The 18277-nt window shown below is 36.5% G+C and overlaps 1 protein-coding gene across 1 annotated transcript; it reads left to right on the top strand.

Annotated features, from left to right (window-relative positions):
* The first annotated feature begins 5149 nt into the window (after positions 1-5149).
* LOC108479698 (serine/threonine-protein kinase ATR) lies at positions 5150-17916 on the top strand. The gene is made up of 15 exons (XM_017782435.2): positions 5150-5519; positions 5902-6046; positions 6209-6321; positions 6506-6840; positions 6968-7092; positions 7740-7884; positions 7983-8555; positions 8644-8719; positions 9191-9500; positions 10315-11571; positions 11912-15305; positions 15418-15987; positions 16415-17038; positions 17269-17463; positions 17591-17916. The coding sequence occupies exons 1-15, from the start codon at positions 5330-5332 to the stop codon at positions 17756-17758; spliced, it is 8220 nt and encodes a 2739-aa protein (XP_017637924.1). The 5' UTR covers positions 5150-5329; the 3' UTR covers positions 17759-17916.
* The last annotated feature ends 361 nt before the right edge of the window (positions 17917-18277 follow it).

The following is an 18277-nucleotide window of genomic DNA, read 5'->3' as shown; positions in this document are numbered from 1 at the left end:
TAATAGGCTCAATTTATATATATTTGATGCATAATTTCCTTATCATGCTCATGAATTCATTAAATCTTATACACATCACAAGTCATACAAGTTAGTGAGCTCAACATATAATCTTATCATGTCATAAAATACATAATAGTAACATATCGAATATACCTTACATTCATCACATTACCAATTTGAATTACTCATCCAAATCAAAGCATTATGCCAAAATATTCCATTTCCTCTTTCATGGTCACATAACATTTCATATAATTAAGCTCACTTGTTTTAGTTTTTATTACCCATTGAACTAAATGAAACAACGTTGGATACACATGAACCATGCTTACACAAGGTGTGTTAGTATCTATACTGTAACAATATCTGCAATGCTCACACGAGCTATGGGTTGGAATGTTAAGCTACATAATGTTGCTCACACGAGCTGTGGAGAGTCAGCAACAAATGCAGGACCTTAGTCATCGGTAGGACATCCAAGACCAGCACTCGAAACCATATAACCCCTAATGACATGTCATTTGTATTCTAGGTATTTACAAGGTTCAAACGGGACACTTTACATATCATTATCCTTGAACTTCATTTCTGTTGTACCATTTCATACTCACATACATGTAATCCACATTATCTACAAATTTCATCAATTGATTACTATAGCAATTTAATCCAATTTAGCATATAATATACACTAAACATTTAAGCTACCTAGCATAATTATTCATTAGCATTTAACAATTCCACAAGAAATAAATTAACTATTGTACGAACTTACCTCAATGAAAACAATTGCAAAAACAAAGCCGACGATTTGTCTGATACTTTAGCTTTTCCATGATTTAAGTTTGATTGGTTTGTTTCTTTATCTATATGATAATTTTCATTCAACTAAACACTTCAAATTGATTAGATAATTAATTCAAGCCTATAACCCTTATTAATGTGAATTTACAAAATTACCCACACATTTTAACATTTATGCAATTTAGTCCCTAAACCTAAAACTTACAAATTAACCATATTTAATCAAAATTCATGCTAGTCGAATTTCTTAGGGTGTCTCTACAGCCCACATTTATCACAATTTTACCAAAATTTCATGAAGTTTTATTATTTAAACAATTTAGTCCTTTAACATTAAAATCAACAAAAAACTACTTTACAAAATAGTCATATTTAACAATCAAGCTTAATAATCTATCAATTAAGTTCACAAACACACTTAAACCATTCATGGTAAGTCCTTAAACTTTTACCAGTTTTATGAATGGACCCCTAGGTTAATTAGATTAAGCTAAAACGATCACAAAAAACATAAAAATCATTAAAAACAGACAAAATTTACATACCATGCAAGATGAAATTAACTAGTCGAACCAAGCTACTTCAATGGTGTTTTCTCCCTTAAAAATTTCGTTAATATCTTAGGAAGATGATGGCTTTCTTTTGTTTGATTTGTTTTAGTTTAATTTATCTAATTACCAATTTACCCATAATAGTTTAACTAACAATTAACAAAAAATTTTCCATAAATATCTAGTACCTATATGCATTCTATATTTTCCTTTTAAGTCTATTAATTTATATTTCTATGTCAATCAACACTTTAACTAATAAATATTAACTTTTACAGCCTTTACGATTTAGCCCTTTTTACTTATTAACTATTTAAATGTTAAAATTCCCTAACCAAATTTTTATATGACTCTAATAAATACTCGTAAATATTAAATAAATAATATTTATCGACTCATTTATCGAAATTGTGGTCTCAGTACCACTATTTCGGACACCACTGAAAATGGGCTGTTACAAATACTTCATAGGCGAGAAGAGTATTATCTGTAATAAATCTTCCAAGCACAAAAGCACTTTGCACTTTATCAATACATGCATCTAAAACTTGTTTAAATCGATTAGCCACCATCTTAGAGATTATCTTATAAAGCACAGTGCAAAGACTAATAGGACGAAAATTCCTTAGATCACTCGGGTGAACAACCTTCGGAATTAGAATAATGTGAGCGAGATTTAAGGACTCTAGAGAAGTACCTCGATTAAGAACATCCATACAAACTGAACCAATGTCCTACCCAACTACGTGCCAATATTTATGAAAACATAAAGTTGGTATGCCATCTATACCTGAAGCTTCTGTTGGACCCATCTCTTTCAAGGTTGCCAAAATCTCTTCTCTACTATATTCGGTTAGGAGACTTTGATTCATACTTTCTGAAATACAACCTTCCACCTTCGAGAGAATATAATCCGTGTCTCCAACCACTTGAGAAAAAAAAGGTTAGAAAAATACGTAGTTGCTGTAACAACCATTTTTGAACTACTCGAAATGAACTAACCATTTTCATCATTTGGCCTTCTAATACGATTTATCTGTCGATGTTGTAAAATACAGTTATGGAAAAGTTTTGTATTTTGGTCCTCCAATCTTAACCAATTCACCCTTACTCTTTGTGCCTAGTAAGACTCATTTTTTTTTTCAATTTTTATATTGATATGCATTTTCACATCGATCAGTTCAGCAAGATTCTCTTCAGTTCTTTCCATAGCATCCAATTGATTTATACACCTAAGTAGTTTCTCCGAATTATCGACTCTTTGATTTTTCAACTTGTCAGCCCATTCATGTACTCCTCCACATAGATAAGCAAGTCAATCAGTGATGTTACCTGACCTACTCTCCTATAGTCATTTTATCTCTATTTCGCGTAATCCATCCATAGTCCACCAGCTTTCAAAACGAAACCTTATTTTTCTATGATGTTGGACATCTTTATCTGTAGTTATCAACAAGGGGTAATGATCCAAAACATAATGAGGAAGGTGCTTTAATGAAAATTTAAGGAAAGGCGTCCTCCATTAAGCATTTGCCACTCCACAATCGAGTTTTTCTCTGATTTTATTTTTGGCAAAATTCCCTTTCCCATGTGAACTAAATAACACATATTTTCCAATTGACATTTCGTTAAAGCAGATCTAAACTCCTCCATGTGACCTTCAACCCTAGGAACACCACTCTTCTTTTCAAATGCATACAAAATTTCATTAAGGTCACCACACATCATCCATGAAAAGTTTTGATCCTGCCCTAAAAAGTACAAGAGATTCCACGATTCTATCATATGATGAGAATCCATAACACCATAGAGTCCTGTCGTCCTCCATTTTGGTTTAACTAGATCTTCCTACACTTCCACATCAATATGGTTTTTTGAGAAACTCCTCAACGTAATAGAGCTCCTTTATTCCATCCAAGATTGAGACATTCACGAGTACCATCAACCAATACATCAATCCCACACTGAAAGTCACACATTTTTCTAATTTTTTCTATACGGTTTGAATTTAATTTTGCCTCTATAAAGAAGACGAGTTGGGGATGATAGAGTTTCAGCACATGCTGAATTCCTCGAACAGCCCGTGAGTTCCCCAAACCATGGACATTCTAGTAAATAATTTTTATTGCGTCTAGTCAACTTGCCCTTTAGCAGCCGTCGATATCCTTTGAGGTAGGGCTTTGTCACACCCATCAACGACTCCAGTGAATCTAAATACTTAGAAACTATAGAGCCCAAAAAATTCGATCTTAGTCTTTTCTTGCCTTTAATACCTTCTAATGGGTTGTCTTTCAAAATCATGGTCCATAATGTCCCTGCCCAACCCACTTGAACAACCTACCACTTTCCTTTCCGTGGGATTTAAATTCCCTTCCAAATTAAACCCCAATATGGGATTAATTTTATGCCATGATTCCTGCCCACTAATTTTCATAAATTCTTCCTCGAATCTTGCTTTCCAAATTTGTCATTCAAGAAATCTGCATCGCCTTCCTCACAAAGCCAAATGCTGGTCATGGTGGTAGCCCTCCTCGATGGTGCTTTCAATGACAAGTTCTAATCTAACTCCAGTTTTTGTAGCCTATGCGCTAATCTAATTGGACAAAACTTATCACCATGTCTTAGGTATCCGCAAAGAAAATAGAAAAGTGTTAACTTCTCATATTAAAATTTGCATAAACAAAGTTTGATTGAGAAATCTTTATTTTCTTCCGTCTCTTTAATGGAAGTCGAACATCTACTTGACCTTGGATCCTTATAAATTTTTTTATACCCGTGACTTTGTTGTTTTGAGTCATACTCTATAAAAACTCCAATGAAATTTCTGAATTGTCTAGCAACATTTTCAGAAAATAATCCAAGAGGTAAACCATATACTTGAACCCAGAAAGACAAGAAATCCAAGGGGACTTGCATCGAATTCTGATCCTCCTTTAATCAATGAAATACCAAAAGATGGTTATTGAAAGTCCATATGGCATTATTGATCACTTGATCTATATTAAGCTAATGAAAAAATTTGAATAAAAAATGTTTTCCCCTCAAAAATGAAATTAGTATCCTGTAATGGATGCCAGGGATCTACCATTTTATTTTGCATCATGGGGAAATGTACCACACTTGCCGTAAGAAAACAACCAACAAGGCTAAACTCATATGCCTTTTTTTTTGCAAATAAGATCCATTAGAAAACTGCCAAGCCTTTTCTTCACCATCTTTTATACTCAAATCAATAAGTTTTTTTTTCCATTGTTCGAAACAAAGATAATAAAATGGTGATGACCTAAATAGAAAAAAAAAGAAATTCAAAAGAAATCAGACAAAAAAAGACGACGTGCTACCGTGAGCAGACAAATAGAGATACAAACGTGCTAGCGTGAGCAGACATCTATGCAATAATAAGTTTTGACAAAAAAAAATAGACTCATTTAAAATATGGACTGAACTTAAGCTTTGATATTAAAAGCTTGAGCACTATTCGATCCATTTTAATTTTTAATATATTGTTTTTTTTTTATATAATATATAGTATACCATATAAAAAATTAAATATACTATATTCTAAATTATAGTATAAAATAAAAAATATTAAATTGTTTATATTAAAAATTTAATAAAATTATAATTGAAATATAAGAAATTTATTTATAGATAAAATTATTACATATCAAATAAAAAAGAAGAGATATTAGAACAAAATAAAAAATTGAAACTGGTTGGATTTATAAAAAGCATACTTAAATTAGAGCATAATCCGACCCGGCCATGAACCCCTTTACTCGAGACATAACATATTTACGGATCCGATCCAACAAGAGAATTTAAAAAAATAAAAGAAACAAGCGTGGGTAACAACAAAGCGGCAAAGCGTAGTGGCAACAGAGCGAGAGTGAAAAGAGGGAAAAAGGGCCAAAATCCCAAGGTTTGGAAACTCGGAGTCCGAAAGTGAAAGGGAGCGGAGAAGATATGCAATGGCTAATACTAGTAACAGTAGAATTCTGTCGAGTTTGGTTCACGCACTTCGTGAACGCATTGCAGCAACTCCTTCCACTCCTCCAAACAACAACCTTAGCACTTGCGCTGACGATGATGCTTTGGAGACCAAGTTCCGTGCTGTTCTTCCCAATCTTCTTAACGGCTACGTTGTTCCTTCTTCTTCTGGTATTTTTCTTATCCTTCCTTTTCTTTTGGATCTTCATGAAATGTGGGGATTTTTACTTGCTGGGTTTTTCTTTTGGGTTTTCTCGGTTTCTTAAGTTTGGGCACTAGATTGCGAAAGAATATAAGATTTAAGTAAAAGAAGGTTAGCTTTCTAAGTGGTGTTGTAATAAAATTAAGTTTCGATGTTGTTCAAGATTCAAGTATTAAACTATAGAGAAAAGCGCTTTACTTTTTTCCCTTTCCCTTTCCGTTTCTTTCTCTTTTCTGAGCGAACTGATAGCTAATAAGTTAGCTTTTCTTTCTCTTTTTTTAATGGATTCTCATGAAATTTGCGACTTCTGCTATAAATAATTTATTGTTGTTGCTGTTACACTTGTTGCAGCCAATGAACGAGAAGTTATAGCTGTGCTGAAGCTCATTTCTCACACAGCAAGGAATTTTCCTGGAGTTTTTTACCATGGCAAACCTAGTGCAGTTTTGCCCCTGATTGGTCGGATATTGCCCTTTTTTGCTGAACCTGCATTTAGGTTGGCTATTTAATAACACTCCATTGTTCAAAGCCTTTTTTAGGATTCTCTTTCATCATGCATTTGTGTTTTGTTAAATTTGTTCATTGCATTTTTGTGCCTTCTCTTTTATGTTTTCCTTTCTTTTTTCCCGTATTTTCAAGAATTATCTATGCATTTCAGTTCTCGACATGGAGTGATTTTTGAAACAGTTGGACCCCTTCTATCGCTGCTTCGTACCGGATCTCGAGATGCATATCGAACACTTTTCATTGATGCCATGTGTGCCATTGAAGGTAAAAGGAGTGCTCAGCATTTCAATTGATATTATTATGCTTTCACTGCTCTCTTATGTAATTGACTAATTCTATTTTATGATTTATGTTTGGTCTAATCCATGATGCCTCTTTTATTTGGCATTCTGACCATAATGCATATGGAAACAAAAAAGAGAACTAACACCCCTTTATATCCTTCCAGATATTTTGCGTATAGCATCCCTCTCTTCGGAAAACTCAAGAATTACAGAAGCCACCAGATTACATTTGAAGTGTTTCCATAGGTCCTTTTCTGGAAATTTAAGTGATTCTACATGTCTCTGTGATCTACCAACGAGCAATAAACCCATTGATGGCCCTGGCATCTTGATTAACCTCTTGGGCAGAGACAGGTGGCTGCCTTTTGCAACTTGGATTATAAAGTTTCTTAGCAAATGTTTAACTGAAGGAACACTATATGTAGAAGGTCTCATGAATACATCATTTGTTTCTGCTGCATGCTCTCTTTTATGTTACGGAGATGCTGATTTGCAAATGGTGGGTTATATGTATGTTTGGCAACGAGCTTCTTGAACACAATTTTTACATCTTGGTTATTTAGTTTGTTCACACGGTTTCTAAAATCCTCTCGTTACTGTGGCTGACAATTTAATTTTTTTGGAAGGCATGTTTTGACTTTGCACGTGTCATTGGATCAGTGATGAGTTATGACACTGTTCCTCATCAGAACTTAATCCAATCAATATCCACCATTTTAGGTGAGGACAAAGAGGGACTCCCTGTATTCAGGTGTGCCTTCTGATTTCTGATGCTTATTTTACTAGAAATTATAGTTGATGAATATAATGTTCCTAAGAGGACACAATCCAAATATGTAGGAACCATATGAAATACTTAAAAAATTCTGACCCAAAGATTGACATCTAATTCTTGGGAGTTGGGACATAACCTTATCCTGTATAGGTTTAATTAGGTTTGTGACCTTGATGGATAGTGTATTATATTGTGCCCGTTAGTTGGTAATTTCAAATGGCAAACTTCTGATTCACATGGTTTCTTCATGGCCTATTTTTATCAATTCCAAGCATCTTATGTCTCAATAGAGTGCTTATCATTAATTAATGAGTATTAAATATTGTACTCTATCTGAAAGATTACAAAAGCTTGGTGGTCAACTCATATGGCACCTAATGGACATATGGGTTTTAATGTTATATGAGGATTTCTGACCTTTTTCTCTATTTTTGGGGAAATTATGGATGCCTTTTTGGAGGTTTAGATTGTGTAGAGGGTTATAACTAGAGTTCTAAGTAGTTACATGCATGCTTGAATCTGATTACTTATTCTTCATATAAAATTTTTATATTATTGACATTTGGGGCTAAAATTTTTTTTATAGCTTTAATTCTTAGTATTCTACCATTTTTGCTTTTCAGGAGCTCAGCATATGATTCCTCCATAGGTGGTTGCCTTAGGGCAATGCACACTAGCTGTCCTGATGATGTTGTCAAGCTAACAGCTGAAGATTTAGTTTATATTTTCCATCGCTCAATGTGGAGAACCAAAAGCATGGAGCTCAAGGTAAACTAAGTTTCAGTACACAGTCACTTTTTTACAGTCAAACAATAAATATATGTATATGTGTGTATCTTCTGGAACTCATGTATATGCATCTCCAGGTTGCATTGTGCACTGCATATATACGGATTTCAAGAACTTGTCCCCCTCATATATGGAGGCCTGAATCTCTTATTAATGTACTTTGTTGTCCTGAGCCATGCATTTTGTTGATTGACTGTGTTCAAGTTGCTCTCTCTGTTCTTGGTCCTCATTGTGTTGGAGAGAGAACAGATCATACTAAGCTGGTTTTGTCAACCTCAAGTGATAAACTAATAGCAAGTCCGAAGGTTGGGGAAAAAAGACGTATCATTGATGTTGATAATTTCGACATCAAACGCCAAAAGATAGATGGAGCAATTAAGTTTTCCAACGCTAATTTTCCACGGGATTTTAAAATTACTGATATAATTTCTTATGGAAGAGAAGGATATGCCGACTTTATGCATGAGTCACTTCTTTTATTTGTTGAAACTTTAAATGCTCCTAGGGTAAAAAATTATACTTTAAGACCAGATGTTGCGTTAACAGCTCTTAGCCTGCTTTCCATTGCCTTCTGTAGATATCCTCAGACCAATATGTCACACTCCATCTTTCGACAGCTGCAGTCTTGGATTCCTTGGATATGTGAGCAGGTGATCTTAGATGTGAAAAATGCAGAATTCTTGATAACCTGCTCATTTTCTTGGTTTCCCCTCATTTTATTAGGTTCATGTCATGCAGGCAAAGCTAGACAGTGCAATCACAGTTGATATTTCCGTGTACCTGGAAGGAATTCATAGCATGCTGCTTATACAAGGTAAGGCAGTGAATTTAACCTTCGTTAGAAGTTTGATTGGAACTTGACTAATTAGGAATATGGTTTATTAAAAAGCTTGTCAATTTAATGTGCCTTCTAAGTCTCAAAATGAAAAATGTTGCAGTTTCACTGAGCACGCCTCATACTCATAAATCTCATCTGTGAATGCAACAAATTGTATACCCCGTGAGATCAATTTCATAGAGACGGGTATTTGTATGAAAATTAAACCATAATTATTTAAGTCTTTGCAGATATAGTTTCTGATAATCCCTCTTCTTCTCTTTACTAGTTCATATCACTCATTTCAACCCTGTTAAGCTTAATCTAATTACATGAACAGTGACTTGAATCTTTTTCCTCATTCTGAAAATGTACTTCATTTGAAGCTTAATTATGTTTGGTATTTTCTTTTTTGGCCAGAATTATGTCTGGTATTTAATGTGGTCCGTTTCAACCATTCTTAATTAGGGTCCCATTTCTTTGAGGAAAATCTGTTTAAGAGTGAGAATGATGTGGACATAAATGTGGTGCTAAAGCTTCCATGGACCCACACTCTAGTGGTCCCCAAGCCTCATCTTCCATGGAAATCAAAACTCTTCTCTATTCAAGTTGCATCGAAGCTTGGTCCAAGCTTTAGTTCTAGAACTGGTTTTGAAGTTCTGGACTTAGCTTTTCATGATGAAGTTGAAGAAGTAAGAAAAGAAGCTCTTGTTTGCATGCCGGTTATGGTGATCTCGTCTGGTCTTGATACTCTAGCAAACATGTTTAGAAGATTGGAGTAAGTGAGAAATTGGACCTATTTCTTCATTTGCATATCTTGCAGCGTTTGTAACCTTTTATAGTTTATTATGAGGTTTGGAGTCTAAAATTTCATTCAAATGCTATGTTTAAAATATGATGGATGCTAATGATGATTCCCGCTGCAGGGAAGGTATATGAAGTTCTTTTATGCTTCATGTATAAAGGTTTACTCATTTGTATCATAACTAGATTCCTGCATCACGAAGTTTGAGAATTCTTCATTAGGCTATTATCAGCCAGCTAAACTAAGTTTTAATTATTCTTTTTTCCTCATTTTGTTTGGGAAGTTTCATATATCAACTCTTTTTTTTTAATGATTTCTTTATGTTTACTCTTTTGCCTTCTTTTTGTTACATGTAACACTTGTGATTAAAGTAGTCACTGTCTACTTGTGGCATGATAATTTTTTTTTCTTATAAGCAAGTTATTACAAAGGTTTGTCCGTGCAATACAAACTTTCAGTAATAGGATCTATGACATCATGAGTATTGAGACTGGTGAATTTCAATGATAGCTGGTTGTTCAAATAGGTTAATGGTAAACTCCTTTCATATGTTAGTTTGAGGAGCCTGCCTAGCCTGCCTAGCATGTTGAGTGTGATAGTCTCATGTTCTATTATTTGTTTTGATTACTAGGTATGTGGATAAAATATTCTATGCTAATCTTTATTTTATTTCTGAGGGAGGGGTGGTGAAGAGGGGATGGATATCTTATCTTTTGGATAAAATGATTATTGCAAAGATTCCTGACTTGAACACATTTGCTGTATCTTCCATCCTTTGAATAAACAGGTCCTTGGAGAAAGATAAGCATGACAAGGTTAAGAAAGTGATTCCTTACTGTCTTGGATTTTTATCATGCCTCTATGGATCTTACCATGGTGTTGACGGAATTCAAAGATGTTCCTGCAAATTATTTTTAAATATCAAAGATGAGAGACAGATTGAGACTTTAGATTATTTGTTAGAAGGATTTTGGTGTTCAAAGTGTGATAGTAGTGCGTTGCACAAAGATGAGCCTAATTCTAGAGTCATGCTTCCGCTGGAACCAAATAGTTTGGGGAGTAGTCACAGTTTTGATTTTGCTCATCTTTATTCTTTATATATTCATCTGCTTTTTGATGAGTCTTCTGAAGAGGTTCAGCTTGCCTGTGTAGCAGCTATTCGAAGGGTTGTTTTACATGGCCCCCAGGATGCTCTCTTTAAAATGAGAACAGAGTGGGTTAAATGCATTGATTTTCTTCTGCTCAACAGAAAGAAGTCCATCAGAGAAGCATTCTGCACTCAGATTAGTTCGTTCCTTCAAGATCCAGTACTGAGTTTTCTATTTTCAGATGGGAATGGTTCAAGTAAAAGCAGTGAGGAAAACTTCTTGGATATGATTAAAAATGCTCTGGCAGCCACTGAAGATCCCCAGATAATAGAGACTCTTCTGGAATCCACTGCAGAAATTATGATGGCAGTTGATGTTTATAGTAAACTCTTCCTGTTTTCCCTGATCTTATTGGTTGATCAACTGGACAATCTATACTTGACTGTGAGATTGAATGCATCACGATTAATACACAAATCTTGCTGTTTCCATTTTAATGGAGGCTTTGAACTATTGCTTTCTAAAGCTGTTTATATTCGCAATGAGCTGTTTGATTATCTATCTATCAGGCTTGCAAGCCGTCCGAAAATGGTGAAAGAGTTTGCAGAAGCAGTTCTTGGTGTTGAAACTAAAGAGCTACTTAACAAGATGATTCCTGTTGTTCTTCCAAAGCTTGTAGTGTCACAGCAGGATAACAATCAAGCAGTTGACACGTTATATGAGTTGGCCAAGTGCTTAAACACCGATGTGGTACCTCTGATAGTAAATTGGCTACCAAAAGTGCTTGCCTTTGCTCTCCACCAAGCAGATGAGAAGGAGTTGTTTTCTGCTGTACAATTTTACCATGCACAAATTGGCTCCAATAACCAAGAAATTTTTGCAGCTGCATTGCCTGCGCTTTTGGATGAACTTATATGCTTCCTTGATGGCGGTGATTTGAATGAAATAAATAGTAGGTAAAAACCTCCATCCTATCTAAGAATCTTGTGAATAAAGTTATCAAATGTTAAATACGTTTATTAATTATTTTCCTCTTTTTTCTGAAATACCCCCTTATATCACTTGCATGAACTTTACTAAGTGTTTGTTTGTGATTGGTGCATGTTGGCTTGACTCTGCACAGATGTCTGTTGTTTACTTCTTTCACATGCTCTGTGCACATATCCTTCATTCTAAATCATTTATATTTTGTTTTCTTTTTGGATGACAGCCAACATTTCAATGCTTTATTGATGGCACAGAAAATGTTTTAAGTATTGGAGGGCACAGTACTGATCATGATTGCTTTCTGTATAGGTTAGATAGAGTGCCTCACATGATAAAAAAGGTTGCTAGAGTGCTGACTGATGCTGAGGATCTTCCAGGCTTCTTGAGGAATCATTTTGTGGGTCTCCTTAACAGTATCGACAGAAAAATGCTCCATTCAGAGGATTTTTCACTGCAGAAGCAAGCTTTGAAACGTATTGAGATGCTAATCAAAATGATGGGTTCACACCTGAATACCTATGTGCCAAAGTTAATGGTGATTCTCATGCATGCTATTGGTAAAGAATCACTCCAATCTGAAGGACTCTCTGTATTGCATTATTTCATTGTGCAGTTGGCAATGGTATCACCGTCTAGCACTAAACATGTAATTTCTCAAGTTTTTGCTGCTCTTATACCCTTGTTGGAGAAAAATACAGAAAATTTGTCTGCTCATTTGCATAAGGTAGTGGAAATTCTAGAAGAACTTGTATTAAAGAACAGGGTTATTTTGAAGGAGCATATTCATGAGTTTCCTCTTTTGCCTAGTATTCCGGCTTTAACGGAAGTGAACAAAGCTATACAAGAAGCCCGTGGAGCAATGACCCTGAAGAATCAATTACGAGACGTTGTTGCTGGTCTGAATCATGAGAACCTGAATGTAAGATATATGGTAGTGACTGAGTTGAGCAAGTTGCTGAAATTAAGAAAGGAGGATGTTGCAGCTCTGGTTAATGGTGAAGGTGGTTCGGACATGGATATTTTGAGCTCTTTGATCACATCTTTGCTCAGAGGTTGTGCTGAGGAATCAAGGACTGTAGTAGGACAGCGGCTGAAATTAATGTGTGCTGATTGCCTTGGAGCTCTTGGTGCAGTTGATCCTGCAAAATTAAGGAATGTTTCATGCCAACGCTTTAAAATTCAATGCTCAGATGATGACCTTATTTTTGAGTTGATCCATAAGCATCTAGCAAGGGCTTTCAGGGCGGCGCCTGATACAGTTGTTCAGGATTCTGCTGCTTTAGCTATACAAGAGCTTTTAAAGATTGCAGGTTGTGAGGCATCACTGGATGAGAATGCTGCTTCTATGTCACAGACTAAGAAGGATAAGGAACCTCTAAAGACCAGTTCTTTGGGGATCAAAACTTCTTATAGTAGCAGTGGGAACAGTAGTAGGGGTCAGAAATTATGGGATCGGTTTTCTAATTATGTTAAAGAGATAATTGCCCCTTGCTTAACCTCTAGATTTCAGCTTCCAAACGTGGCTGATTCTGCATCTGCTGGACCAATTTATAGGCCTTCTATGTCATTCAGGAGGTGGATTTTCTCTTGGATAAAAAAGCTGACTGCACATGCAATTGGATCTCGTGCAAGCATTTTTAATGCTTGTCGAGGCATAGTTCGCCATGATATGCAAACAGCAATGTATCTGTTGCCATATTTAGTCCTCAATGCTGTCTGTCATGGCACAGAAGAGGCACGGCATGGTATTACAGAAGAAATCCAATCAGTTCTTAATGCTGCAGCTTCAGAGAACAGTGGAGCTGCTGTTTATGGAGTCAGTGGTCGACAAAGTGAAGTTTGCATTCAAGCAGTTTTTACTCTTCTTGATAATCTTGGTCAGTGGGTGGATGATGTTAAACAAGAGCTTGCTCTCTCTCAGTCTTTATCATCAGCTTCAAGGCATCAGGCATCCAAGTCAAAGGATCAAAGTTTGGCTTTATCTGCAAGTCAAGATCAACTTCTTGTACAGTGTAAATATGTTTCTGAGCTTTTAAGTGCAATTCCAAAGGTTACCCTTGCTAGGGCTTCCTTCAGGTGTCAGGCTTATGCAAGGTCCTTAATGTATTTTGAATCTTTTGTGAGAGGAAGATCAGGTTCCTTTAATCCTGCTTCCGAGAGAAGTGGCATTTTTGAGGATGAAGATATTTCATATCTAATGGAAATATACAGTTGTCTGGATGAGCCTGATGGATTGTCAGGACTAGCATGCTTACGTAAGTCGCACAGTTTACAAGATCAACTCTTAATAAACAAAAAGGCTGGAAACTGGGCAGAAGTTTTGACGGTTTGTGAGCAGGCCTTGCAGATGGAACCGACCTCTGTTCAGAGGCATTCTGATGTTCTCAACTGTTTATTAAACATGTGTCATCTTCAGGCCATGGTTACTCATGTGGATGGCTTAATTTCAAGAATACCCAAATACAAAAAAACATGGTGCATGCAAGGTGTGCAGGCTGCATGGAGGCTTGGAAGGTGGGACCTGATGAATGAGTACCTTAGTGGAGCAGATGAAGAGGGCTTACTATGCAGCAGCTCTGAAAGTAATGCTTCTTTTGACCTTGATGTCGCAAAGATTCTGCAGGCAATGATGAAGAGGGATCAATTCTCTGTTGCTGAGAAAATTGCACTATCCAAACAATCTCTCATTGCTCCTTTGGCAGCTGCTGGCATGGATTCTTACACACGGGCTTATCCAATTATTGTCAAACTTCACTTGCTACGAGAGCTAGAGGACTTCCATACTCTTCTCATCGATGAATCTTTCCTGGACAAAGCATTTCATTTGGGTGATTTCGGATTTTCAAAAGTCATGGAGAACTGGGAGAGTCGACTCAGATTTACACAACCATCACTCTGGGCAAGGGAGCCATTGTTGGCTTTCAGGAGACTGGTTTTTGGTGCTAGTAACCTTGGTGCTCAAGTTGGTTACTGTTGGCTTCAATATGCGAAGCTCTGTCGTTTGGCTGGCCACTATGAAACAGCCAACCAAGCAATTCTAGAGGCACAGGCTTCTGGTGCGCCTAATGTTCACATGGAAAAGGCTAAGCTTCTTTGGAGTACTAGGCGCTCTGATGGTGCCATTGCTGAGTTGCAGCAATCTCTTCTGAACATGCCAGTGGAGGTTGTAGGATCTGCAGCAATATCATCAATTACTAGCCTTTCACTGGTTCCGCTAAATCCACAACCTTTACCTGGTGATACTCAAGCTATGAATGAGAACCAAGAGATTGCAAAGACCCTCCTCCTATATTCTAGGTGGATTCATTGCACTGGGCAGAAACAGAAGGAGGATGTGATAAGTCTTTATTCAAGGGTGAGGGAACTGCAACCCAAGTGGGAGAAAGGGTACTTTTATATGGCTAAATATTGTGATGAAGTACTTGTTGATGCCAGGAAACGTCAAGAAGATAATTTTGAGCTAGGTCCCAGGATGATTCCCTCAGCTTCTGCCGTTGCTACTTCTTCAAACTCAAACACCGAGAAATACTGGTGGTATAATCTTCCTGATGTACTGTTATTCTATGCAAAGGGGCTTCATCGAGGCCACAAAAATCTGTTCCAAGCACTTCCAAGGTTGTTAACCTTGTGGTTTGACTTTGGGAGCATTTATCAGCGAAGTTCAGCTGCCTCTAATAGGGATTTGAAAAACGTCCAAGGGAAGGTAGGTTCAACACTTCAGAATGAACTTTTATCTCTGATTTCTTTTAAGTGTGGTGACACTTTTTTGAGCTATTCCTTAATGATTGACACTTAATTGATTCATCGTTTGGCAGGTAACTAGTATAATGCGAGGCTGTTTGAAAGATTTGCCAACTTATCAATGGTTAACAGTCTTACCTCAGCTGGTGTCTAGAATTTGCCACCAAAATGAAGATATTGTTAAATTGGTCAAAAACATCATCATTTCTGTTGTCCGGCAATATCCACAACAAGCACTATGGATTATGGCAGCAGTTTCAAAGTCCACAGTTCCTTCTAGGCGGGAAGCAGCTGCAGAAATCATTCAAGTTGCACGAAAAGCGTTTAGCCAAGGAACTAATGGCAATAATTTGTTTGTGCAGTTTGCTAGCCTGGTTGATCATCTTATCAAGCTGTGTTTCCATGCGGGCCAGCCAAAATCGAGGACTATTAATATCTCAACTGAATTTAGTGCATTGAAAAGGATGATGCCTCTTGGAATTATCATGCCAATTCAACAATCTCTTACTGTCAGTCTGCCAACCTATGATGTGGATCTCACTGAATCTCTTTCTTCTGATATCTTTGCTGGTGTGGAGCTTCCTACGATATCTGGCATAGCTGATGAGGCTGAGATTCTTTCATCACTTCAGCGGCCTAAGAAAGTACGTAATTCACATTTCCTGCTTTTCCAAAGGAGGGAAATTTTTCTTTAATATATTTTCTTGTGCTTGTTTATTTTGGTTGGAGATAAGGTTGTCTGAGAAAGTATTACAAAGTTTAAATTAGATTTCCCATATTTGTACAACAGGGATAAGTTGGAAATGCCATGTGTAGCCCACTTAATCCCTTTTCTTGAATTATGCTCTTATTCTGTTTTTTTTTTTAAATATAGTCTGGTCTAGATTCAATACTTCAAGTCAGGGAGACTTCTGAACTAGATAGTTATTTCATGTGCTTCAGTAGTTTTTTTAGGGTTTTATGGTATTGGTGGATGTGTTCTCTATCACATTCTCTCAACCAACTGCCTGTGGAGTCTAAATAGTGAAATGCTACATCTTTGTAACCTTGATGCCATTGTTGTATTTTCAGATTGTATTATTGGGCAGTGATGGCATTGAACGTCCATTCCTCTGCAAGCCCAAAGATGACCTCAGGAAAGATGCCCGCATGATGGAGTTTACTGCAATGATAAACCGTTTACTATCAAAATATCCTGAAAGCCGTAGGAGGAAGCTTTACATTCGTACGTTTGCAGTGATTCCTCTTACAGAGGACTGTGGCATGGTGGAATGGGTACCCCATACTCGAGGCCTCCGTCATATTCTTCAAGACATTTACATCACATGTGGCAAATTTGACAGGCAGAAAACAAATCCCCAAATTAAACGAATTTATGATCAATGCTCTGGTAAAATACCGGAAGATGAGATGTTGAAGAACAAGATTCTTCCAATGTTCCCACCAGTTTTCCACCAATGGTTTTTAACTACTTTTTCAGAGCCCGCTGCTTGGTTTAGAGCTCGAGTTGCTTATGCTCACACAACAGCTGTTTGGTCTATGGTTGGGCATATTGTGGGTCTGGGTGACCGACATGGGGAGAACATTCTTTTCGATTCTACCACAGGTGACTGTGTTCACGTCGATTTTAGTTGCTTATTTGATAAGGGATTGCAATTGGAGAAGCCTGAGCTGGTGCCTTTCAGGCTAACGCAGGTAAATAGTCTTTAGTACATGCAATTTTTGCACAATCACTGGATTCTGTGGTATGTTGACATTTTATGTTTCTACATGCAATTACTTGAATTTGTTGAATGACAATCTTAGTCTTATTCCCAATCTCGTTTTTCAGAACATAGTAGCGCATCATTTGTAATTTTTAGATCACATGCGTTTTAATCCTCTGTTTTCATTTGTGTTGTTTTCATTTGACATGGAACCCACAGAACATGATTGATGGACTGGGCATCACTGGATATGAGGGCATCTTTTTGAGGATTTGTGAAATAACACTTTCAGTTCTGAGGACACATAGGGAGACCTTGATGAGTGTTCTTGAAACTTTCATTCATGATCCTCTTGTAGAGTGGACAAAATCTCACAAATCCAGTGGTGTAGAAGTTCAGAATCCACATGCACAGGTTTGGATCATCTCTTCTGCAGTTGGTTCACTATTTGCACCTTTTAACTAGTTCAACATTGTCATGCAAAAAGGTTTATGGAATATAGCCTAACAACTAAAGCATGCGTGTGTTTATTGTGGTGCAGCGGGCCATAAGCAATATTGAAGCAAGGTTGCAAGGAGTGGTTGTCGGTGTAGGAGCAGCACCGTCTCTACCACTAGCTGTAGAAGGTCAGGCTCGTCGTTTGATTGCAGAGGCAGTTTCTCACAAGAATCTTGGAAAGATGTATATATGGTGGATGCCATGGTTTTAGAAACTATGTAAAAATATCTTGGAACGTTGTATATATAGATGATATTGTTGTAGTAAAGTTCTTGGTTGGTGTAAGATTAAATGAAACTGTTAAAACCCTCATGCTTCGCTTGGGAGGATGTAACTTCTATCTTTCTAAATGCAAAATTGATTAAATCATATTTTTGATTGGAGAGGAGGTGGCCCAAGTTCATGTTCTGTTGGTGCCTTAACTTTTTTGGTACTCTATTATGTTTTTTAGCTCAAATTTTAACTTCCATTTAGAAAAACAAAATGTTCATAATATCGAGGAATGCCGAGGTACTTGTTTTATCGTCTAAGATGAAAATTTTTTAAAATTAAAATTACTTTTTATTATTGTTTCTCTATCACTCTAAAAAATCAACCACTCATTTCATCTTCTCTCAAAATTCGAAATTAAGAATGAATTTAGAAGATTGAAGAGATCATACCAAAACCCCACAAAACCATTTCGAGTGGTGCCTTTATGAATATGAAATCAACAATGGGAACCGACAAA

The sequence above is a fragment of the Gossypium arboreum genome, chromosome 12 (assembly GCF_025698485.1).
Source record: "Gossypium arboreum isolate Shixiya-1 chromosome 12, ASM2569848v2, whole genome shotgun sequence".
In the NCBI taxonomy this organism is placed as follows: Eukaryota; Viridiplantae; Streptophyta; class Magnoliopsida; order Malvales; family Malvaceae; genus Gossypium; species Gossypium arboreum.
Note: the sequence above shows the minus strand (reverse complement) of the source record. Positions and strands in the feature narration are given on the sequence as shown.